General features: G+C 37.5%; 1 protein-coding gene across 1 annotated transcript in view; it reads left to right on the forward strand.

The window, feature by feature from the left end:
* Nucleotides 1-445: 445 nt before the first annotated feature.
* Nucleotides 446-27,122, forward strand: part of astn2 (astrotactin 2) — a gene marked incomplete at both ends in the record, with an annotated part of 274,064 nt that continues 247,387 nt past the window's right edge. The window contains one exon of the mRNA XM_079256074.1: nt 446-872. Within this exon, the coding sequence (XP_079112200.1) occupies nt 446-872 (427 nt within the window). The remainder of the gene's footprint in view (nt 873-27,122) is intronic.

The following is a 27,122-nucleotide window of genomic DNA, read 5'->3' on the forward strand; positions in this document are numbered from 1 at the left end:
AAAAAAAAAGTGTTAAAATGTGCTTATTTGCTGCACTTTCAACCCTAAATCTGCTTTAAATATGGAAGAAACGCTCGACGTTTGTGTTTAAAAAACAAAAAAGGAAAGAAAAAATGTATTCAACTAATCTTTAATGGTTATTTTGTGTAAAATACATAAAGACACGGCAAAAAAAAAAAAAAAAAAGTCCAGCGAGTATAATAAATAACTTGCTAACTCTTAAAAAAAAAAAAAAAAAAAGGCACGTGCTTTTCCAGCTCGGACTTTTCGTCCCGCAGCGCGAGCGCAAACGGTTTTGTGAGGAGGACAGGGAAGATGTCATTCTCACTACACCTGTGCTGCCGCCTCCTGGACGGACGCGACTCCTTTGCAGCGACTGTACTATAAGTGAACGGACAGCTTATGAGCCCCACTCAAAGCGAGAGAACCACACGCAGGGAGCGGGATGGCGAGGATACTGGAGCTGCACCTCCGCGTGTTTCTCGCGGGGCTCCTTCTAACAGGGTCCTGGACACTCCGGGCGAGCAGAGGAGCGACGTCGCCTGAGGAGGAGAGGGACAAAGAGAGCGACGCGGAGACGCCGTGTGAGGTGAAAACCGTCACCGTCTCTACCCTGCCAGTACTCCGGGAGAACGAGTTCAGCTTCACCGGCGGAGCCTCGGGGAGCGTGGTCGGAGGTGGGAGCGCTGCTGGAGAAGGTGGTGTTGGTGGAGGAGGAACTGGAGGAGGTACAGGAGGAGGAGGAGGAGGAGGAACAGGAGGAGGAGGAGGGGGGGAATCCCGACTCCTGTTGTTTGTTAGAACAGACCTACCTGGGCGAATTTCTGTAATGGATGATCTGGACAACACAGCTCTTCCCTACTTCACACTCGGTAAGAACTGCTGTGGTAGCCTACTATGTTTGCCCTCCATGATGTGAGTCAGTAAACCGAGCTGCACAGTTGTATGCATAAAAAAAAAAAAAAAAAAAAAAAAACATGCACTCACTCTGTTCCCAGCTACATTTACAAATCATGTGCTCACACACTCACCCTTTTTGTTAAATCACCCCCTTTCTCTGTATGTTTAAAGCCATGTAACCAGTTATCCAGTTCTAATGATGCTGCTTTCTTTACCTGCTTTCAACTTGTGCTGCTGCTTCTGTGAGCACAACAAACTGTGCTGCTTATCTTGAAGTGACACAAAATCCCCTTATCAGCTCCTCCTTACCTTATCCCTCCTGTCTGACTTCCCGGCTTTGTGCTTAAACGTGATTATGTTTTTAAATTTTACACATACCCTGAGTGAGGTACCCCCAATCAAGCAGTTCAATTTGGCCCTGCAAACATGCATGAAATTGGTATTTTATTCTCACTTGAGCACATCATTTGTTGCAGACACATATACTTGCTGGTAAACTGAATAAAACACTGGGTGAGAGTTTGCAGTGCTGGCAGCATGGACTCATTGCAGGTTTCAGGAGCACTCGCACATCAGATTTTGTGTGTGAGTGTTATTCACACTTCCCCAGATAACTGAGTGAATAAACACGGCGCAGCATTGGTCTTTGACAGGTCATTTTAAGTTTTCCGTGAAAGCCGCCGGCTCCAATCCAGTCTTGATAGCAGCATCACGGATTGGATAATCATAAAGGACATAATAGCAGGGAAGTGTCTCTGCCTTTTACTGACTAAAAATACATTTTGCTTTGTGTGAGGAGCAAGACTGCGTGTAAAAAGGAACTTGCTTACCTTGCTTTCTCCATATTTGTGATTTCATGTCAGAAAGTCACGTGAAGGATGAATGTCCTCATGCTTTTTCCCTTTGCAGTGAGAGCCGTGCAGCTGCTTTTTATGACTGTGCACTGGGAGATTTACTGTCTGTGGAACCTGTTAAATGCTTTTAGCCACAAAAGATGAAGTGAAAGGTGGAAGTTGCAGAACGCTACATGTTCTTCTTTTTTTTTTTTTTTTAAATTCCAATCACTTCAGACCAGTCCGTTTGGAACAGGATGTCAAAAAGCTGGTTAGAAACAGAGACAAATTTTAAGATGTAGGACTCAGTAGAGGTCAGTGATATGGGTACTGAGGATCCATAAGAGTGGCTCATTACTGCAGCTTTCAGACAGTGGCTTGCCATTTTCTCTTTTTCCTAGTTCAGTGCTCTCCGTTTCATTCTGTGTATGAAGAGTGTCGACTGAACTGGCTGTGCGAAGCAAAGGCGGGCAGGCAGGCTGAGGGCTGGAGCATTAAGCTAGTAAATCACTTTCTATTCTCATTAAGGACAGCCGTTGACTGGTGAGAAAGGCCTCTCTGTCCTCCCAGTCAGCCAGCTAGCAAATTTGCTGCTTCACCCTTTCGGTGCATGACTGCACGCTGTGGAGAGAGAGACAGAGAGAGAGAGAGAAATAGCTTTAATAGTACAATGTGCATAATACATATGGAGGGCACAGCATGTGCCCTTTGTATTCTTTGAAGAAGTTTAGAGAAATAGTTTCAAATGATCTCAAAATTCAAAGTATGTAGGTGGTTTTCAGGAAACACAAAACATGCACAACATGAGCTGTGCTCAGTGAGGATTTTAAAACCTAATAATGAGATGCATGTTACTTTTCCCCTTTTATGTAGATCTCTTTTTTTTTTATCTAGTCCTTCCTCTCATGTCTCTGTTTGGGGAATCACTTTATCAAAGTTATATTTTACATTCATGCATTGTTTAGTTCTGTGCTCCAAAGCAAGGAGGTGAAGTTAAACACTTTCTGCGTGTTTTTATTTCACTGCCACATACTCATAGTTAATTCTGCAACACATGCCTTTACTCTTCTGAACGCTTTATTCCCACATTTCCTCTACGATGCAGCGAGTGTCCCAGACAGAAAGCTTTGTATCAGCTGCACTTTACTTGTATTCAACAGCATCCATTCCTGTCATCCTGACAGTTTTTCTCTTGATGGATGCTTTTGTGGTTGTGGTCCAGCTTGTAAAATAAAATGTTGTAATTGGCATCCCAGTAATGCACTCAATTACATTCTCAGTAAATTTTTATGATCAGAACCCAATGTATTGCGTCAGTATTTTACCTCACTTTGTTTCAGCCATTCAAACAGTGAATTGTGAAGTATGTTAAAAAAAAAAAAAAAAAAGCTAAAGTCTTAGCAAACAGACATTGACAGAGACATTATGTATAATGCTCAAGCTTGAAAATGATTCAGTTTATATTTATACATTGTTTCAGAGATTATATAGTATGTTGACTATATTGGATTGTGGCAGCTATTCACACTCAGCACAGTGTTTTTGCTCTTTCAATGATTTTCTGAAGTTTGGAAAAAAAAAAACTTAATTTCTTTTGGGACAAAACTAAGAACAAAGCAAGTTCTTGGTTTGATGAACAAAAGAACAAGTTGTTGCAAAAGGTCACAAGTAGCTGAAAATGTAATCTTTTCTCCCTGCCTATCAGACCAAACGACAAAAAAAAAAGCTAAGAAAATTTTAAACCAGTTTAACTATTATTTTTTATCATCCCAAATGGATCCATGGATGGATGGATTTATCCATCCATCCATCCATCCATCCATCCATCCATCCATCCATTCATTTAAATAGTAAAAAACAGTTTAAGGTATCATGAATATGTAACAGTACTTGTACAAAGTAGGTTACACGACCCACTGCTCCTTCCAGAGTATATAAAAAAATGAACTGTGACATCTGCTTATTTGTTGCCCACCACTTTAAAGTATTACAGTCTATATTTTTTTCTTGTTTTAAAGACCAAAACTGTCCTCAAACCACAAAATAAACTTACCCACAACATGCATTTAAAACATAAAAAAACACAGCAAATAAATACCTTATTAAAAAAAATGGAAATGCAAAATCTTGGAGGGTCTGTTACCTCAATTAACTAAACAGCAAGGTGTAATTACAGTGAACCCAACCCAGAACTAATTTAAAAAATCCAACTCAGAAAACTGTGTATTTCTTTTTACACTGAAACAACTCCAAAAGAAAAAACACAAATCAGAACAGTTAGAAAGCAGCTTGAATTTAGAGAATAAACAATCTCATGGCCTTGTTCATGTGGCTTGTTAATAACTTTCATAGATTCCCCGGCATGTCAATCAAGCCTGTCCAATATCTACTTCACTGTATATTAACAAAAGGGCTGATTAGAAAGAATATAATTAACAAATGACACCATAATGACTTGTGAGGAAAAAGACTTGACATTTCAGGATGAATGTTCTCCCTTTTTTAATCAAACGCTAGGAATATTTTGGAGGAAGGGCCTTGCAGCCATCAGTGGTTTAGTATTGAAAGCCATTTTTGTTGTCATTTTGAATGCCTGACAATCATCCATCTTTATACAACGACCTGTGAATTTATGTCATTGTGACAAAACACTCAGATTATTGCAGATTAGTCAACAAAGCATTGGGCTTTAACACATCCAAGTTCAGTTTTTTAAATATATACTTGCATTGAAAAATCCCTCCCGCCCCTCATTTACTGCTTTAAACAGAAGGGATGCATAGTCATTCACTCAAAGTACCAATAACTGTCGTTTTGTAATGCTATGAAGCATCACTTTGTTCATTTCATCAAGGGATTTTTTGAAATGCTATAGTAAAAACTGGATACAATTTCTCTCATTACTTTGATGATCAAAGAAAATGGCCCATAATAAATAGCATGCATTATTGAGTGGAGAGATGTTCAGTCCTTTAAATCATGACTCATCTGAGTCAACAATAATCTGTTTATTGTTTCAACAGTGAGAACAAATGGTTTATTTCTCAAGCTAAAATTTTTTACATTTCACTATATACTAAAGTATTTATCAGCATGGGGTAAAATTCTTTTACACATATTGGCAGGAAAAATCGAAAGGCTTGCAATCTATTGAAGCATGCAAACAAATAAGGTAAAACGGAGTTTGGAGAATTTGAATGTGCTTAACAGTGGTCATATTTGAAAAGACTGTTATTCCAAACCGACTAGATAAGCTTTTTATTAATTTCTTTATGTAGTCTTTAGGAATATTTTGTTAAGGCTTTCTAAACGACATTTCAAAGTTTGCCATTGGATCTTGGCTGCTTTTATGCTGTGCTCTGACAAAATGATCCCACCCTGCTTCAGTAATGCTGAGGTCCAGGCTTTAGGGAGGATTCATTCCTGGGATCTGTTGCCACTGATTTTCATTCCAGTTATTGTACCAAGTGGCATACATAAGCCTTTTCTCCTTGTTTAACTTTCCTTAAGAGTGATTTTTCAACAGCCACTCTTCCATGGAGACCATTTTTGATGAGGTATCAGTGAACAGTAGATGGCTTAACTGAAGGCGTGCATCTCTTAGGTCTTGTTTCAGGTCTTTGCTGGATTCTGGTTCTTTTTTCCTCTAGGTTTTCCACTACATGTAAATAATTGTGATGCACCACCACAAAAAAAAACAAAAAACTAGTCATTCTTTTGGAATTATTAATTTTATTTTCAGATGTTACAAATGTAAATTATATTGTATGAATGGATCCATGTGAACATAATGTCCTGCGATGAACTGGCGAGCTGTCCAGATGTACCCTCCCTCTTGCCTGCTAATTGCAGCTAAACCGTTTTGGAAATGAATGAATCAATGAACATCACGTCTATATTTGCGCATATGAAAATAACTTTATTTAAAAACAAAAAAAACACTGGAGTCTCCATTTCCTGTCTGGTTCTACAGCAGCCCGCTTGCATGTGGAAAGATGTGTTAGATACTAAAGTGTGAATGACATCTATGTCTTTACATGCAGTAAACAACAAGCTGGTTATATTTAACATGAAACTTCCTCCATGGTAGGGTGGGTGGTGTCCATGTCTATGTGCCACATATATAGATTTTCATACTTTGTCACCACCTTGTTCAGCTCATTAAAACTATCTGTTCAACCTGCATCAGTTTACAGTTACTTTTCAAAAACCAGAACAAGGCAAAGTAGTTTTCTGTAAGGACTTACTATTTTCAAAGGAGGAGGAAGGAACCTGAGGAAGAGAGTCAGGTGACATATGATAACTTTTATCATGACTTCATGTCCTAAAGGTCTGAGGAATAGTATTGGTTGGTGAGTACAAAAAAAGTTCTGAACATTAACAGCACCTTATTAGTAATGCAAACAAATATAAACCCTTGTTGCTTGTTTGGTATACAGAAGCAATGGAGGAGAGTAGTGGTGGAGAGAACAGTGGAGGGAGAGAGCAGGGAAGCTGTGGGTGACTTTCCACACTGCAGGGACTTATAGCTAAAAATCCAGTCCTCTCAGGCTGGCTGCAAACTCTGCCATTAGATAAGGCCACATTATGCCTTTCTTAAGCAAATCATTTATTTATAAATGCCCTCTATTTCTTAAGAACCTCACTGTCAGATACCATTCATGTGTTGTAAATGGTTTCTGTCCCTTCTTCTGTCCTCCACTTTTACAGTTTCTTAGCTTTTTTTTGGACCCAATGTTAGGTAATGTTTTTAGTAGGTATGGTAATGTTTCTTTCTTCAATTGTATTTTGCCTGCTATTAACAAACTCCCTCAACAAAATTTGGCACTTATACTCTGCTAAATAGATTGCTTTGAGTGGATACAACGCTGGTTAATTTCTCTAGTTGGGCGACTTTCTTTCATATTTAAATGCTTCACAGGTTTGCGTCGAGTGGTTCAGCAAAGCACAGAATGCAGACACCTTCTATAATGGTCAGACACAATAACTAGAATAAAAATTAGTGAAAAAAATTGTCCGAAAAATGTTAAAGACTTTCAGATTATCTGGAGAATTATTTCTCAAGATCACTTTAAAAGATAACAACAGTGTCTCCTCTGAAGCAAACTGTAAAGAAATCATGGGGCTGACTCGAGACTGTTTTACACAAGACTTTTTGTCGAAACACTTCTTTGAGTTTAATCAAAAAGGAATAGTGTAACCAATTAGTACTTACTGCTGTGCTACATTTGATTGTACTGTAAGGTGCGAACAGTGTGTTACATTGTTATACTTCTTCATTGGAGTTTTATTTCTGTCCAGTCTAAATTCATTTTATAAATTTTAATCAGTGTTAAAATGGCACCACAGAGATGAGATTCATATCCTGGTAGCCAAATGCATCCAAACTATAATGAGCACAGCCTTGTCTTGTTTACTCTAAGCTGTCAGACATCCGATTGTTGTGTCAAACCAGCGTCAAAGGTTATAGGGAAAGGGGGAAAAGGACCACAAGTGTCCTTCCCACTCTGGCCTGCCCGCTCAGCTTTGATTTATCACCAAAGTGTCATGAGAATGGATGAGCAGAAAGGGCACTCCCCCCACTCCCAACCACACACACACACACACACAACAAGCACCATCACACACACCCTGGTCTGTCTTATTAACTCATTCCGGCCATGTTAGCAGTCTGTGAGAAACACCTTTTTATCCAACATATGCTTAAACACTTGAAAATTGGTATTTGATTGCAGTTTTAGGAGGAAGCATGCTAAATCTTTGGAATCCCAAGTTGTAGTAGAATACTGCCCCAGAGATGATTCTGTGCTACTATGCTTTGTCACACAAGATAATTTTCCATTCTCATTTTAAGTGATGTCGTGGGACTGGGTGAAAATCAATACCTTTTGGCAACATGGCTGACTGTGTAAGCACCTCATTAGGATTTCACCTTTTTGAAAACCTTCAGGCACCAAATGCAAGATCGAAAACATTCAGATGTCTTGCTGTTCTTTATTGCCTTTGTCCATCGTATTGAGAAAATCTTCATTTTCCTTTTTTCCAGCAATTATTTAGTCTTTTTGAGGAATCTTACCAAACTCAGACATGTCAAGCAGCCTGTTTCACTCACTTGGTCTCCCCGCTCTGCCTCGCTTTATCTCAGTGAGCAGGAGTTACAGCAAACACAGCTTGCTTAGAGATGGGAGATTAAAAGCTACACTAGCAAAGGGAAAAGTGGATGTAGGTACCCCAGAACTCTGTTCCCTGTGGTGTGGAACTTGTACACACCACATTACATCTTAGTCTTATGTCAGGGGTTCAGCTTTGCACTGCAGGGCAAGCAATGAAGAGGGTATGAAGGTGAACAGGAGAGAGGGGATATATTCTGAGTTGTCGAGCTGAAATAGGGGGTGTGAGATCTAGCACAAACTTGAATGGCGTGTATTCAGGATGAATACAAAAGGTTCATGTGTACATGCACCAAATCTTCACTATGCGTTGTTCCGTTCTCATTCAATTCATGTCTTATATTGTGAAGATTTTAGCTTTGTCTGCACGCCCTATGAGTTTTCAGTAAGTCTTTGGTTATTGATATGATCCAAACAGGATAATCAATACACAGTGACTCACACTTTGTTTGGGTGGAAGATTGACTTTTTGTGTTAGGTTTAGTTTTGTGCCATGGAAGAGGCAGCGCTGATGTTGTTGAACTTTGCCAATGTGAGGGAAGATGTATGAAAAAGAGTCATCTGAACAGGGTGGAATCATGTTTTTTTGGTAAATACATACAAATGAACTCCCTTGGTTGATAAGTTGTTTTAATCAGTAAAAAAGCAATACCTAAAAACATGAAAGTTTGGTTTAATGTTGACAGACCAAGTGATGGCATATAAAGGACAGGTGTGATCTGTGGTCAGTGACCTATCTAGGCTGAAGTCCATTGCAGGGTTTCTGTTTGGACTTTTTAAAAAAAAAATTTTATTACCAGAGTTTCCATTCTTGCTTGTTGCCACTGGTGGACAGCTTTGATCTCAAGATAATCATTTGATCATTACCATTTCTGAGAGGCACACTGTGGTTATCTTTGACAGAATGAACAAAGAGCTTCATGTAAATGCCTCTAATGAATGCACAAGCTCTTTCTGTTCCTTTTATTTGTCTGATTTATGCAAAGCAACACCATCCACAATTGTTCATATGCTTTCCCCAGAAAATGTTGACAAATGATTGCATGGCAACCTCACCCCGGCCCCCACATGAAATATGTTCCGAGTCAGCCGCTAGTTTCTTTTTCCTTTTTTTACCTTTTTGAGTGAATTAGCAGAATAAGAGCGTAGCGGAAAGATGGGATGTGAACATTGTTCACTTAAACAAAATAGATTTTTTGCATATACGTGGCAGCTTTGAACATTGGGAGATGGATGAATCTTATATTTAGAAATCTAAATAGCAAGCTAGTACTGAAAGGCCGACTGATATGGTGAAAAATAGGAGTCGTACCTAACCCAGACATTTTAAATCAATGATTTCTGAGCTCCTGTGCCCAGCCCACCAGTAGTATTTAAACTAATTCCAGCATCTTAGCCTGAAAACTTGAAGGGAAGCTAATTGTTTATCTGAGTGTAAAAGTTTTATTGTTCCAATTTTCTTTTCTTTCTAGCTACACTATTGTTGCACATGACTGCGACTGTAAGTACACAGCAGATTATTTTCATATGTGAAGGTGGACTTGTAGTGGTAACGAATAGTCTGGATGGTCTAGCTAACAAGAGAGCATGCCACCAGCTAATTCCCAAAAGATTCATAGACTTTCTTGTTGTATACAGTACAGAGGCTTTTTAGTCTGTGTGCTGAATGCATAATGTGACACTGATTTATAAAAGCAATTCCATTTAGTCGCTCTTTTTGCTCTTTGGGTTCCTCTGGTGTGTCCCCACCACATAATAGAAGGCCCCATGTGACAACAACTGTGTAATGTATTTGCCCTCTCTGTAAAATACTCTTTATAATGTGCTCCAGACATTGGGAGCACAGGGAGTTGGAGTAAAATCCATCAACTTTGCTCAGAGTACCTTTAAAACTAAGCTTGATATGCAGAGGCTTGTTGAACATTTAACATATTTTTAAAGGTGAAAAGTTTCATTTTGCAAATGAAAGCCAATATTTGTTTATGGCTATGTGTGTGTAACAAAAGAGATTGTCCACAGGTGGGTTTGATGTAAGGTTAATAAAATAAGACCCACACAGGTTGTCTATAGTCTCATTCGGTCAGAGACGTTCTAAGAACTGCGTTCTGAGAACTAATAGCGTTCTAAGAACTGTCCTTCGCCAGAGAACCGTGTCACTTTGCATTCGGACATGAGTCGGAGACCCGATCGCTACCGATCTGACGCAACCATCTGCGACAGTGACGTGTTATTTTAGCGCCACTCAGCAACAAAACAAACCGCGAAGAGGAAAACACCACAAAGGAGCAAAAATGGAGAGCGACAAGGCCACCGTGTTCTTTGTGTGCTTTCGAACCCCCTCTGGATTTCCTCGGCTGAAAAAACTGCCAGCAGGGCTCTGACTTCGTCGTCCGTCCACTTATCAGCTGCGTTCTCCATGCTTCCGTAAACAGTGGTTTTTAAAAATGGCGGGGTCTGACGATGCGGAAATTAAGTAGCGGTGCTCAGCGCGAGGGCGTAGCGATCACCTACGTCAGCCTGCTTCGTCAGATGCGTTCCTACAGAACTAAGGAAAGACCCGGAAGTTGAGTAGGCGCTGAAATGGTTATAGGAACTCAGGGGCATGGTCCCTAAGTTCCGATCTGTCCGAATGCGCCAAAGAACTGAAAAGGTTACAGGAACGTCAAATGGTTCCTACAGTGGGAAAGAGGCTTATATGGATTTACCTGTGTACTTAACTCAAGTAGATGCAACACTCATCATTGTTGTCAATGAAAGGGAGACCCTGCAGCAAAGTTTCAGGAACCTTTGATCCACATAATGGTCCACCCATCATTGGGTGGACCATTATGTGGACCATGTTACTGAGGTCATTATTAGGACCAAACAATTCATCTTTTTAAATTGAAATTGAGGGAGCGAAAGAGCATATAATTCCTGGGTGTTTGTGCAAAACTGCTGCATTGTGGACGACTCTGCTTACACAGTATCAAATAGGCTTTCCACAGATACGAAGCTTGTCAAATGTTTCCTGCTAAGATTCACCATCTTAATAAGATGAGGCAAAGACGAAGTGGGCTACATCAATAAATTAGACATCACGTGACAGCCACTCTCCGTTGTGAATTCAAGTTGCATTTTCAACCCTCATTTTCCACAAATAACTGAAACACGTGATAGAAAACACAAAGGACGTTAAACAGTCAAAGTTTAGATATGTCCTGATGAGTGAATAAAGATGGTTTTAATGAGTGGAGTTGCTATAAATAATCTTAAAATTCAGTTTTCAGCATATCATGAGCATTTCCACCTTCATCTTACTTGCAAAGTTTAAAAATGCAGAATTTTTTTCAGATTTTTCAGACAGTTGAACAATTGTTTTTTTCAAAATGTGCTCTCCGTCTGCTGGAGCATGCCTGCCTATGTGTGCACACGTGTATGTGTATATGTGAACTCAGTGTACGTTAAACAAAAAGGATGGAGAGAAACAATGTGCTGTGGTGTAAATAAGAGAAATATTTGGCTGTTTGGATTTTACTACAAGGAAAAGCATAAACCTTTGTTTGATTAAATTTAACCTTCAGTCTACAGTGTTCCGGCCACAGGTGGCATCTTGCAATTGTTAAGCGAGGCTGTTTATATCCCAGTTTTGTGTTCCTGTGTGGGAATACAGAGCATTTCAAACTATGATGTCATCTTGGGTGGTAATCCTTCATCTCTTATAAAAAATATAATTCTGTATGAATGCTGAATGGAAGCTGGGATTTAAAGGATTAAATCGTGAAACTACAATTACATTTTTTCCCCATATTGTTCAGGCTTAGTCCAAACAGTTTCTTGTATACAGACATAGCTACTTGTAGATACTCATGCAACCAGAAGTTAAAACCACAGATAGAAATCTTGGTGTTGGAACCCACTTCTTTAAGAAAAATAGAAATTAATTTGAAATGAATTCTTGTTTACTAAAATTATTGACTGATTTAGTAAAAAAAAAAACAAAAAAAAAAAAAAAGTGTCTATCTAGTTCAATTTTGATTTTTTTGTCAGGGATAGTGCCATGATTTCACTCTGTTTCCGGAATATGTGATTCAGCATTTCATAATTACTATATAAGGTATAGTGAAATTATAATTTTCACATAATGACACGATTCTAGTGACATTTCAAGCAGTCCAAGATGACATATTTATTGATTTAAAATGGCAAAGTCCAACCTAGCAGTGTATGTAGTTCCAGATACTGTCCCACATTAAGCTGCTTTCACATTCCTAAGTGAATAATTTGCATGGGCTAATACACATTACTTAAAATGTCACTGAGCTTTTCTATCAGAATATCAGAGTGTGGGCTAATCCTTATACATACATTTATGTATTTTATGTATTTTTAGTCTGATGACATGGAATCAGAGTTTTGCACTTTGAGACACAAAGTTTGGACTGACGAGACTTCCCTGCCTTTGGGATTTGCAGGATAACCATCTACTATTTTACTGAACTGGATGCATCGTCGGTCTCTTTGCTCCTAGCAAAAGGATATGGCCTCGTTTAGAATTCTGAATAATTTCCATTAATCTCTAAGTAATTGATAAACTGCTCATTCATCTCTGTTTCAGAGCTCGGCTCTATCAATCAAACTGGGATGAGCAAAACAAAAGGGAGTAAACAGAAGAGAAAAGGAGAGTGAATAGACAAAGAGACACAGCAGGTAGAAAGCATCCGCATCAGCTGGTCAATCAATGCAGAAAAAACAGACAACCAACTGCTAGACCGAGCCACAGCATCTGCAGGAAAAAGAAAGCTGTCAATCATCGAGAGCACCTATAAAAGCAGACAAACTGGAAAAAAAACCCACAAAAGAACCTCACAAATCACAACAAAAAACATCAGCAACACAAAGACAAAATAAACAGAAAAAAAACATGTAATTAATCTAATGCTAATGATTACTTTCTTGAACTATATTCCGGAACAAATCAAACATTATTTTAAATTTTCACTAAATGAGCATGTTTTACAATTTTAACTAACACATTTAGACCAAAAACTTCCATTTTGGAAAGCATTATAACTTTTTTTTTTTTTTTTTTTTTTTTTTTTTTTTAAATATAAAACCTCTTTAAATTTTTGTTTTAGAAAAACCATGATAACTTATGTCGAGTTAAAAGGTAAAAGCACACAAATTTCAATCCAAAAGCAAAAGAGATGCTAAGATGACAACAAAGCCCACATTCAAATGGATTTACCATCTTTTTGCCGAGTCTTTTCCAATGTGACGGGATTGTCTACCAGCTAAGGAAACAAATAAGGCTAATAATTAAGTGCTAAGTTCACCCTTGACTGAGTAAAGTAATCAAAGTGAAACATTAGCAGAGAAAAAAAATACTTAGAGAGTAAGCAGCGCAATTTTGTATATGCAGTTGATGCCTTTTGCGCCCATTTGGATTTCTGCTGTGAATTGGGAAGCTCATCCTCACAAGAAAGCTATCAAGGGGCACAAAAGCAGGTTGAATTTCCTTTGCCTGGGCAGTGATTCTGCTTGTGAGCAAGTTGTAACTTATCTTGCTTGCAAGGGCTGAAATGGGAGTGCTGCATACCTGCTGATACTCAGTCTGTCGCTTGCAGACTCTTCTGTGCAAACACTTTATGACATGACTAAAGCATCTGCTGGCCAGTGGTATTGCCACTCACTTTGTCAAGTTCCTTCATTCATGTAAACATTTTTAGATTTTCATTTATATATTTATTTTCATGTTTTTGTCCATTTCGGTACTTGTTTAAAATGTGAAAAAACATAAAGCAAAAAAAAAAAAAAAGCCTGTAAAGTTTGTCCTGTTGGTTAGATTTGCAGATCACCAGCAGGGAAATATCCCTACTTGTGCATCCTTCTTATACTGTATTATGATCCAGTCATGGCTGATGTTTTCATTCTTAAATTGTCAGATCATCTCATCAAGCTTCATTTTTTATCTTCAAGTTTTTGGCTTGAAGTTAAAGGGTTACTTATGTTCCGTTTATTAGATTTTGTTTAGATTCTTTTTCATAGTAGACATGTAGTAAAACAGTTAAGTAAACTAGCGAATGGAGTTACTGAAATCACATTAATGTATTATTTTGCAAACATAGCAAGCAGAGCGTATACTTGAAAAAGGAAAAGAAGAGTCATTGTTCATATAAGCTGGTCTCAATGATGTTTAAGACCCATAAAATTTGATTCCCACTAGAATTTGTTCTGCACCTTGAAACATCCAGTCAGCTCTGCACAGCTCACTGCTTTCCCATGGGTCCTACAAAAGATTTTAAACCTTTTATCTGTGCTGGTGTACCTATTTGCATTTGCTCCAAGCTATACAATCCCAAAGATTTCCGTTCAGACAGTGTCCACCATTAATCTTCCCCTCAACTGATGGGATCCCTCCCATTTTTCCAAAATGTCTCCATTTAGATTTTTATTTCTTTTAAGCTCTGTAATACAAACCAACACGAGTTCCCAGTGGGTGTGGTTTTATCTGCACGGGGACACATGTTTTAGTTGTCGTCTTGTTTTCTAGTGGTCGATAATATTGACTTATTGATTTAACAAAACCAAGATAAGTTAACCACTTTGAGAAACCACAAAAGCAAGAAAGTCTTGATATGACCTCAGGTTGATTATGTTCCACTGAGCCTTTATTGGCGTCTTAGATAATAGAGGCACTTACGTATTTAGTGAGGGAAATTAAATCTTTCATAAATCTATTTTGAAACCATTCATGCAGCTGCAGTTATGGTGAATAGAGGTGCTCTTAACACACTTATGATAAGCCTGAGGGGAAAATGGCCATTTGCCCTCACACATTGTGGGCTTATTCAGAAGAAGCTCATTGGTATGTCATAGCTGTAGTCCTTTTGACTCCTTTCAATGGCAGAGCACACTGTATGCACTTATTTAGTTTCTTTGTCTGGTTATGGATTAGTTGTGATCTAACAGCTGTTCCACTTAAGATATGTAACAGTTTAACAGGTTCTTCCTAAGTCAATGGTTGGTGATGTCTTCTGACTGGTTCGGTGCATTTTCAAGGGCAGCCATACACAGATTGATTTACTGAACTTATTTTGTGTTGGTTTGTGGTTGTTTATTCATGATATCTTTATGAGTATTTTATGGACTCCTTGTGCTTGTGTTGGTGGGGGGGTGGTTTGGTTTGTGGAGTTGTGCAAATTGAATTGATTTCATCTAAAAACTGAATATCACAGATATGCCATAGATAAAAATAAGGATGGGTAGCAGTTTGCACAGTCAGGCTTTAGCACATATTTTCCTTCCATCTGTTTCACAGTATTACAGAATAACATGTTCCGGGGGAGACAGAAAAACATATTTAGCATGTCTGGTCTAGTTGTAATGTCACATCTTTAGAAAAGTAAATCGCATTAAATAAACAGAACAATATTTCTTAAGGTTTAGCTCAGATATAAATTTAAAATCTGTCCTATTTTGGACAGTTTTGTTTCTCAGTAGTGACAAATGTTTGGGTTTAGCTGCAAGCAGGCAGATATGTTGATGCATATGTGACAGATTCATCTCATTCCCTTTCCAACTGATGCAATCAGGTAAATATGTATTTTATAGATATAACACGTAAAATCAAATAAATAATAGATTAAATGATAATAATGAACACAATGCTGTTACACTGCTAGTCTCATGGTTAGCGTAAATTAAACAATGAACCCTCACTTGTTAGTTTCTGTTGAAAATTGCATTAAGGTATCATAATAGCCCACTGACTTTTTTAAGGAATAGTTTTTACATGTTTGTGTACAACATTAGCAAAGACAACAGTGTATCTTGTGGGATTGCCAGTACTTAATATCTCATTTATCTACACTCATATGACATCTACCTGTATACTTACCAATATTTACCAAGTAAAAGCATTTATAAACTGGAATAAAGTCAGCTTTCTTTTTCTTTCTTTTTGTTTTTAAATCAGCCAAGACACTGTTACAAAGTCAATTATCCAATTCCCCTCAATCTCCCACAGCCTATGATGCAGAAAATTATTAGTGGGTTTAATGTCAATTTACTCTGGAAACTGGTAAAGGTTAAAGACAGCTGGGAAACAGAATCAACACACTATTTTAAGTGTATATGTGTAGTTGCATTTTGAGGGTTCTTCAAATGAGATATATATGTATATATACATAAATAACAGACATATGCTAAATAACGTTGTCATACGTTACTTGGTGCATTTGCTACTCATTAGCCCGATAGAGTGATCACTGCTCGGTAATATGACCACAGTCAGAACAAATGCAGTAGCTCTGTAATGACACAGCTCAACAAATGAAAAAATTGATGGGACTCCTCCAGCTATTAACATTTAGTTAGGCTTACGACTATAGAGCATCAAAGTTGGAGAAAATACTCCCACTTAGTGGATAAAACAGTTAGCATAATTTACTTCGACCCATTCGTACAACCAACAGCAGCTGTTATCTGAACCAAGTGATTGCATTAACTTTAGCAATGAGGTTTTTTATGAAGTCATGGCAGCCTTCCCTGGTGTTCACAGTTCCTTTGTTTCAAGGAATAGCGGACCTCTCCTGAACATGCAAACCAAATGCTGCTCAAATTTCAGTTTTTAATGTTATTTTTAGCCCTGCGATGGACTGGTGCGCTGTCCAGGGTGTACCCTGCCTGTCACCCAAAGCCAGCTGGGATAGGCTCCAGCTTCCCCGCGACCCTGAATTGGATTAAGCGGTTCAGAAAATGAATGAATGAATGTTATTTTAAAGACTGTACCTGTGGTCCTCAACATTCCTATGACTTGCCTGATCCTAGCAACCACCAGGTGCAAGGTAGGGTACATCCTGAGCAAGTTACCCTACTATCACAAGATCAATGCAGAGAGACAAACAAGAACTCGAGATCATAAGTGACAGAATTATAAGTGACCAGTTATCCTAACTCGCATGTGTTTGGATGGTGGCAATCCAAGAACCTTGTTCCTGTGATGTAACGATGCTAACCACCGCACCACAACATGGCCGTGAAGGCAGAGCAATATACATAATGACTACAAACTGTCCAAAAACTATTTCCAGCATGAAATTTTAATTCAGAAATGCTGTGATAAGCTTCTATCATGGTTATAGTACTTAGTAGGAGGAGTTTTCACGCTATAATTTAAGCAAAACATTATCTTTTGTGACATGTTTTATATTTGGCATCTGTATCTACATTTCTTTTTATTTGTTGGATGCCATCAGAGTGCAGATGATCCACCATTAATAACTGTAGAACAAGCAGATGATGGATTCATTCCTTAGCACTTTCACTCTTACATCCAGTGATCTAATGGGATTTGCTACACTCTGTATTATGATGAAGTAGGCAGATGATTGTCAGGAAGTTGCCTCTCATCAGTCATATTAATTGCATTTATATGTCATTATTACTGTCTCCTAATGGATGATAGCTACTCACAGGCATGCACTCTTCTACTTAACTTAATTGAATTTGAGCCAATGTTTTTTTTTATTATTACTTTTATTATTATTTTTTTTTTCTCCAAATGCAAATTGCATCTTGAGTGCTCTGTGCTGTCTCGTGCCTTCCCAAAAATAATGTGTCAGTGTTATTTGTCAGTGGATTTGAACTAGCTTCTCAGTTTTCATCGTATCGATCCAGTGACTGTTAAAGGTTACATGACTTAAGAAAGTCAAAGTTTTGCCTTTGGTGATGCCTTCCAGCCAGAGGTGGAAAAAGTGCTTGTTTGTTTATTTATTTATTTTTTACAATCTTTACTTATTTTTTCCAGCCCCCTATTAAATGTGATGGCCTGTTAATTAGTAAATTGCAATAAAAAATCTAAAGGGTTCTTCAGGGGTTATCAGATTCAAGAAGACGGACGGAATTTGAACTAAAATTTTTCCCTATTAGCTCATGAAAACCTGCAAAGTTTCAACATGTTTAGAAAAGAGTATTTGACCAAAAGGGCTTGTAAACCCAGAGAATTATTCCCCTGAAATCATGGGATCACTTTTTTGCATATGTGGCTTGTGTTCAAAATATTTCTGCCTTATGACAACTATTTCAGTCAATTAGATTATCATTTGAATAAACATGTGGAGTTACACATGTATTTATTGTGTGTTTCTGGGAAAAAGGAAGTTTTTTTTTCTTCTTAAATGGATGAAATTTTGTTGGAAAAAAAAACGAGATTTGTTTAATTGGTCTCTATATTTTAGTTTTTTAGCACGTTTGAATAAAAAAAAAAGTTTGGATCTTGGTGATTTTGCGAGTACAGCGCTCAGTCTGTTTGACTTTCAACGGGAATCGTTTGATAAATTCTTGCCACCACACACTAAATCCATGCAGTATTTCTATCACACAGATTCATCATCATGCATTTATAGACTATTGTTATGATTAATCTCCCATTAATACCCACATGTTAATGTCAATATTTTCTCCAAACACAAAGATGAAAGTGAATTGATGTAATTGCAGTCATGACAGTTTTATTGCAGCTTGTTTGTTTGCAAACAGCTCTTTTGGAGAAAACAGTCGAGTGAAAATTGACAGAAAACATCTAAGATGCATTCAAAGGGCAATGCCAACACACACACACGTACACACAAATGCAAAAGTTTACTTCTGATAACTTTTTTAAATTTGCAAACAACTTTCTAAACTTTCTTAGAGGACACAAGAATCCTGTTTTAAGTTGTGAGGAGTCATGTGATGCTAAAGCAGATTTCCTTTAACACTGTTTTTGATTCTTTTAAAATTAGAAGATCATATTACATCAACTGTTTTTAGAAATATTTTAATATAAATTATAAGGGTGATTATGTTAATAAATTTACTTTGTTTCCTTAAGTATTTATTTTCGCACACCTAAAAAAACAGCATTTGACTGTATGGTAGACTGTGTAACAGAAATTCTGCATCGCACTGTAAAAAAAACCCCCAAAAAAAACCCGAAACCCTCAAGCCTCAAAAATTATTAATGAGGCTAAACATTTTTGTTGAAGATGATATTTATCTCCATACCTTTGTAACCAAACAAACTGACTTATTTTCAGTCCAGGGAAGCTTTAAATAATTAAAGTCCTCTGCTTTTAAGGAAGTGTACGTTTTATACACTCAAACAATATATATATATATATATATATATATATATATATTCATTCATTCATTCATTTTCTGAACCGCTTAATCCAATTCAGGGTCGCGGGGAAGCTGGAGCCGATCCCAGCTGGCTTTGGGCGACAGGCAGGGTACACCCTGGACAGCTCGCCAGTCCATCGCAGTATATATATATATATATATATATATATATGTATATATGTATATATGTATGTATGTATGTATGTATGTATGTATGTATGTAGTGAATGCATGATGCTTAAATAAGCCCTACTGAACTTTTGTGAATTCTCTCATTGAGGTGCCTCCATGTCACGGCTAATTTTATATCCAATTTGCAGATTAACTGTAGTCTCAGTTTTCTCCAGCCAGTTGTTGCAGTCTGGCTTTAATTTTTCACTTAATTTCTTTTTTTCTTCATTATTTTCTTCCTTCAATAATGTCCTTTTGTGTTTCTTTGACAAATCAGCCAGATTGTGTGTTTAGTGTTTTGATATCCAGTTGCTGGCGTGTGACACAGATCGTTATTTAGCTGTAACATGATGGTTCAGGATGGGAAAAAAAGTGCAGGGAAGTGCAGTTTCTCAGCTTTGGGGCACTGCTGGACAATGACAACTCTCTGTACATAATAAATGTCACTTTATCATGAAAATAAAAAAAAGCAGAGCGTAATTTTAAGGTCTGAAAGTTATGTAATCTTACTTTAATGTAACAGATATTTGATGGCTGCTGTTCAAGTGGTCACCATGGCCAATCACTGCAGTAAATGATCTACTGCATTCTTCGATGGTTGCCACTTTTTCCTGTTACTACATTGCTTTACAAGCAAACAGCAAAGAACCACTGCAATGCACAGAAAGAACAGCTTTAAACAGTATTTCCATAATTGATATCTATAAGAAACTCCCGTTATGAAGTTCATCTGCTTCACAGTCAAATCTTTAGTGTGTTAGCATGTTGGTACACTGTGAATGTAGTTTCACAGATCATTTTTTCAGTACACAGTTTGTCATAATATGACTTCTATTTGCAATTGTTTATTTGTTGAAACAATGATTGACTTTTGTATAATCCTAGGAGTCAGATGACATGTGTGATGAAAACACTCCTCAGCATTCTAGGTCACATATGTGACTAAAAATTTGAGTAGGTTTTTTATTTTCTTGGTCACAGGGGGAACTTTATTTTTCACAGTTCCGGGTGATGGACTTGAGTTATCTGTCTGAATGTCTCTGCGTATCCTATACTGGCTGATAAATCTTATCAGAAAATGAGAGCAACCTCTATCAAATTTACCCCACGTGTTTGAACTCTGGGTGCACCTACATCTTCTGCTGGTGCACCCAAATTAAAAAGCTTGGCACATAGGTGCAACAGATTCAAAAAGTTAGTCTGCAGCCCCACTCATAGTTTATTTTCTTTAAAATAACAAGTCAAAGTCAACTGTATTTACCAAGCAAAATAAGAAATGGACTCAGTTAGGGCTGAGCGATATATCGAGTATACTCGAGAAATCGTGGCTAGTCCCCTGTGCAATATAGAAAATGCTTATATTCGTCATATTTCAATATCCTGTTGTCACGCAGTTGTTTTTAGCTGTGGGCGGGGTTTTCTCCCTCCTCCTCGACTCTCCACCGCTTTGCACAGAGAGTTAAAGCAAGTGCACCTAGTTACATACATAACGTGAGCTACGTGCTACGTCATGAGAGGCAGCGTGTAGCCACTGTTGCCAACTTGGTGACTTTCTTTCTAAATCTGGCGACTTTTTTTGTGAAAAGTGACAAGCCACAAATCTAGCGACTTTTACTGGAGTTATTAGAAACTTTCCTGGTGTTTTGGCGACTAACTTTAAAGCGCATAGAACGAGAGTCTCTTCCCGTCCTAAAGCACTCAGTCGCTCCGGCTGCAGCTGCAGCCAGTCAGAGGAGCAGAGAGGACACCTGCACGACTCCACCTACAGTCACAATGAACAGCCAAATCCGCCACTGATCCCGCTCTGGATTACAGAGTGGGACGTAAATTACGAAGTTTTTCATGTCACGCAAAAATAATTAATTCTATTTGATTACATTCACAGCCTCTGTCACTTACTCACCTCATCCACTGTGTGTGTGTGAAACAAGCTAACTATTTATCCAGCTTGTCATGTCTCTAGAAAGTACAGAAAGGAGTGGGAATCAAATCCTGAATTAAAAGCTGGCTGAAGCCGTTTATTGGAGACGATACGAGGACATTCTGCCTGTATTATAAGACTGATTTCTACGCTAAACTTTGCGATTAAAAAAAATACACGGCAACTCAAAAACGTATCCATAAAGCAAAGCCTTATAATAGTTCATCATTTGAAAATCCACCCCCTAGAGCCCCTTTTTTCATACGTTGCATTTATTACATCATGCAAAGGCACTTTATTTTGTTTTAAAATGACATGTTTCTGCCACTGCTTTAACTGTTCAATAAATACGGTTTTGATCAGTTTGCTTCGTTACAATTTCATCCTTTTGGCATGAATGTTTAAAATCAGCATATCTTAATGCAGTATGAGCAATTATGTTTTAATGGAGACACAAAATCATCTTATTGATGTGATTGTATGCACCAAAGCATTCATTCAAGGCTGAGGTAAATATTGAGATATATATCGTATACATGCCATAAAAATATCGGGATATTACTAATATTACTCATATCGCCCAGCCTTAGACTCAGTTGACTGGATAACCATATCATTCCTTTATAGCAGCAGAACTCTAAATACACAGTAAAACTAAATACATTAGCGTGTCAGCAACACTGAATAGAAAAATGAAAATCAAAACAAACAAAGAAAAACAAAACATGTCAAAAAAACATGTGAATACTAATTGTAAATACTAAAGATTCCGTGGACTGATAAAGTTGGTTAGACAGTGATTATGGACAGCTGTTACAACTGGACAGCTGTTTTCAGCAGCGGGAATGTTTATTAGAGTGGGTAAGTCACCCCATCATGATGCCATATGACTATTATTTTATACAGAACCAATGTGACTCACATCTGACTGTGAATCACTGCAGTTTGTGATAAAGAGAAGTAAAAAGAGAGCGAAAGGTTCACTCCACAATTTTAAATTACTTAATTAAAATGTGGAATTAAATTTCGAATTATGCAACTGATATTTGTCTAGTGTTGTCTTTTTCATTTTTTTAACCTTGTTTATTTATTGATTTTTTCAATTTTAACGTTTAGAAAAAAAGTGTCAAGTGCTAATAGCATGAGGTATTTATTAAAAATGTCAGTTGGCACACACACACACACACTAAATTATATATATGTATATATATATATATATATATATATATATATAATATACACTGATCAAAAAGATAAAGGGAACACTAAAGTAACACGTTGTAGATCTGAATTAATGAAATATTTTTGTGAAATACTTTGTTCCTTCCATAGTTGAATGTACTGACAACAAAATCGCTCAAAAATTATCAATGAAAATCAAAAGTATCAACCCATGGAGGTCTGGATTTAGATTTATAATCAAAAATAAATTGAAAAAACACACTACAGGCTGATCCAACTTTGATGTAACATCCTTTAAACAAGTTAAAATGAGACTGAGTAGTGTCTGCGGCCTCCGCGTGCCTGTATGACCTCCCTACAACACCTGGGCGTGCTCCTAAAGATGCGGTGGATGTTCTCGTGAGGGATCTCCTGCCAGACCTGGACTAAAGCATCCGCCAACTCCTGGACAGTCTGTGGTGCAACTTGGCGTTTTTTAAGTAAATTAACATGTATACAGATATGGAGCCCTTTCTATCAAGCTTATACAAAAGTCTACCTTAAACCATCCTGACCACAGGAGAGGGGAAAAACAAAAATAAAAGGGGTCCATTACAAATTCAAATATTGCAATATTGATTTCCATATTTTATCAAAATTTTTGGGGATACATAATATATGGTATCTTGGTCTTTCCATATGAAACACTTCTACCAACTCTCCAAGCCAGGCCTCAAAGTGAGGTGGCATGTCCAATGTCCATAATTTCAGAATGCACCATTTGGCTATCCCCACTCCATAGGCGATCAGTAAAGTGACATCATGACCCAGCTGTTTCAAAATTTCAGAAAAAACAAACAAAGCTGTTTCAGGAACAACATTTATTTTAAGTGCCTTAGAGTACCAAATATTGAGTTCCAAAAGTATTTGATCTGTGGGCAGATCCGGAATTGATGTGCCAGTGTTCCGTCTGCAGTTTTGCACATCTCACATAGAGGTGTGGTTTGTGGAAAAATCTTAACATCACTTTTGAATAATGGAACCTGTGAACCAATTTACATTGAATTACCTGGAGTGTAGAGTTAACTGAGCAATGATGAATATCACTCAGGGCTTTCTTCCAAATATCATCTTTGATTATGATATTAACATCGTTTTCCCATTTTTGTTTAATATGCTGTGTAGAACTAGGGTAATTATTCAAGATAAATTTCACCATTGACAAAAAAAATGTTATTATTTTCATGTGAAGAACTTCATTGGTACCTGCACGGATCGAAGGTCTTGTTATATTTGATTGATCGTTCTGGGCAGAAGCAATATAATGTGTTCCTGAAATCAGCTTTTAGGGGATGATTTTCTTTAAATCCCATTTGAGGTAAGACGCAAATTCATTAGCAATTAGAATCTATAATTATACTAAACCCTGTCATTCCAATATTCATATTTGTGCAAAAACAAACCAGCATCACACATTTCTTGGCCTGAGGAGAAGATATCAGCTGGTCTAAGTGAGTACCAAGGACTGCCAAATCCTTATATTTATATTTTCAATTCTTGGTTTTTTTTTATAAGTCACAGCTTTTCACCCTCTCTCTCCGGCTCAAGGGCTGCTGCATAATTTAATGGTCTGGAGTACTCACCTCACCCACGTTAAAACGGGGAGTACTTATTAAACTGTTCCTTTTTTCACATTTTTTTGACCAATATAAGCTTAAAACTTTGATTATTAATAATTGACATTTTTTAAAAGATGATGTATTATACTATACAAAAAAAACAAAGTGAGTGTTTCTTTTTGTATGCCTTTTAAGATGTACACTCAAACATGTTCCTATTATAAATGGATTTAACTCATAGCCTCTAAAAAGCTTATTTGGAGCCCCCTTTTTTTTAACAATAGAAGACCACATAATAGTGGATTTTTAAAGTCTAAAACATGATAAAACTATCAAAACAGTAAGACTTAAACCATTATTTCATCATTTTAATCAACACTAGCCCAAAGTTTTTCTTTGTTTGGCTCTGGAGAGTTATACCAGCACACTGACAAACCATTGGGATAGCTCATGAGATGGTGGTAATCACTCACCTCTTTTAGCAGGCCACCCCACAAAAATGCTCAGAAATAGCTCAAGAAACTAGACAAAAAGCTCAAGGGAACATCTTCACCTGGGATCCAAACTCTGCTGTCTGAATCAACTACAGAATGCTAAATAAGCTTGATCCACAAGACCTCACTCAGCAACCCACAGAACCTAAATAACCTACTTTCAATGTCCTGCATCAGACACCTCAGAGCACAGAGACTACGTAGCAACGTATGTCCCAAAGGGCCTTTGTGATTTTGATGGGACAAAACAGAGCTACATATCAAATCTGATAGATTGTTCAAATTTCAGACTGCATCTATATTAGGTCTTGCAATGATCAATAAGAAGTCTTCTATATACAGTGTGACTGTTGAATATTGTGATTATAATGACATGTAAAATGTATAAACAAATACTTCCATTATTTTATATCTGCTGTTGCTCAACTGAAAGATTTTAGTGGCAACTATTTGGACAGCTAACTAAAACGGCATTAGTGATTAATCTGATGACCAAAATGTATGAATACATTTTATGGTATATTTTGAAAATATAGAATATATAAGACTTTAATAGACAATACCTGCACAAAAGCATACCTTCCTGTATAGAGATTGCAGCTTTTGTCATTACACAGTCTATAGTAGCTTTCTCTGGAACTTACCTGGGTGTATAATCTGGACTTTGAAGTGAGAACCTTTTTCTTGTTCTTAAGACCCCAAGATGAAAATTATGGTAATGATTTCGCGAACATGGTTGAATACAGTTCTTGACCTTCTTATGAAACTTTATGAAGTATCATGTGATTGGTTGGACCTTTGAGATGGGCGTGGTTAACACAGAAAAGCATGAAGCAGCCAGTTGCTGCTTCTGCTTTTTTGTTGATGCAGGTAAAACGGATTGTTTGGATAAACCAGATGGTCAAGGTGGTGAGAAGGTACAAAAATTTTACAAAATGTGGCATTAAACACATGGACCCAGCCATGTGTACAACCTGCCCTTTATGGGGCAGAAGTTACTTGTTAAAAATATGAAATAACTGCATTGTTTGCACATAAAACAGATATCCTCACCCGCAGTGATCTTCCCATTGCAGGACGAAGCTTCTTGTGTAGTATAAATGAACCAGATTTTTTTTTTTTCTTATTTTTGCAGCCTCAAGAGCAAGAACAAAGTTCTTGCTGGGGTATGTAACAAGCTTAATGAGTTTAGTATGAAAATGAAAGATAGTGATTTTTACATAATACAAAAAGATCAGGTTTATTTATGGATAAACATGACCTCAGGAAACTCATAAATGAATGAAAAAATTTTTTTCTTACAGTTTTCAATCTAGTGGGACCTTAGCAAAAGGAAAATCATTCACTTTTCCTTGTGGACAGATCTTGGAGACGGGAATGAGAGTGCAGAACAGAAGGATAGAGACAATGCCAAAAATCAGCTGCAGCCAGAGGGATGATAATCCAACTGGTCGACAAAACCTGCTTAAGTAGACTTCTTGGCACCTGACAAAATGGTTACGCAAAGCTTATTTTCATGCATTTTTAAATCAGCGTTACAGATACACAAACCCCTGCAAATCATGTCCAAAGTTAATTTTCATTGCAGTGTCAGTCGCACTCGCCTACCTTGCTCTTAATTTCCTACGTCATGTCTACCCTGGAGCTATTTGTCATTGAGATGGAAACTGAATTTGTGTCATTGGCTGTGTTGAGGCAGTGTGTGCTTTAATGTTTTATACCTCATCCCACAAAGGAGATAAAAACCTTAGCCCCTTCAAATCAGGACTTTGGACCAAAGTAAAAGAAACCGCATTAGGTTTTACAGTGATCCTGCTGTGCAAGACGGGCCTCCGGCTGTTGGCATGAACACAGCTGCATGTGTATTTGTGCATGCATTTATTCTGTGTGCTTGTGGCTTTTGGTGTTTGTAAGTCTTTCCTTGCAGTGCATACATCTTTGCGGTGTCTGCTGTCTCAAGGAAACAGAGTTGCTGGCTAATGACATCTGACAGAGGCTGTCTGTTATGGTGATGTGATACAGTCTCATGGCAACTGAGCCCCGCTTAATAGATGTGTCCTGAGCATGAATTCACATAAGTAAAAAATCATATTGGCTACATATACAAATTCCTTACATGGTATGATGGGGGCGGTTGACTTAGCTAGTGTTTATATAAAAAGCCAGTTTAGATGTACTACTATCAGAGATTTTGCTATGAGCCTATTTTTTTTTTAAAGCTGTGGATTTATGAGGTCAGTTGGACTGTGTTGCAGATCAGTGAGGAAACCTCTCAGAGAGATTTTACATCAAGAATCATCCACTCTCATTGGGGTAAAGCAGTTTTCATTTCGACGAAATCTTGTCATTTTGTTTTTTTAAACAGCTTTTAGACTTCCAAACACAAAGGTAACCTCTTAGATTGTGGATATTATAATTACTTTCATTTGCTAGGAGCCAGAGAAGTGAACAATTTTAATTTTAGGAGATGAAACCCATGCTCAGTTCTACGTGAGCAAACACAAAAACAAAAAACTTGTAAGATTTTTCATCTCAGATTAATTCTGTAAATTTGTCACTATGAAATAAATAAATGAATAAATAAATAAAAACTTAAAGCAACCTATTTCATTGCAGTGGTTAATTGTGCTTTATTGAGCCAGCATTCACACAGAAACACCCCCACATGGGAACTTGGAGAGTTTCATTCACTTATCAAACACGTACGT

This window comes from Telmatherina bonti (genome assembly GCF_933228915.1).
Source record: "Telmatherina bonti genome assembly, chromosome: 17".
NCBI lineage: Eukaryota > Metazoa > Chordata > Actinopteri > Atheriniformes > Telmatherinidae > Telmatherina > Telmatherina bonti.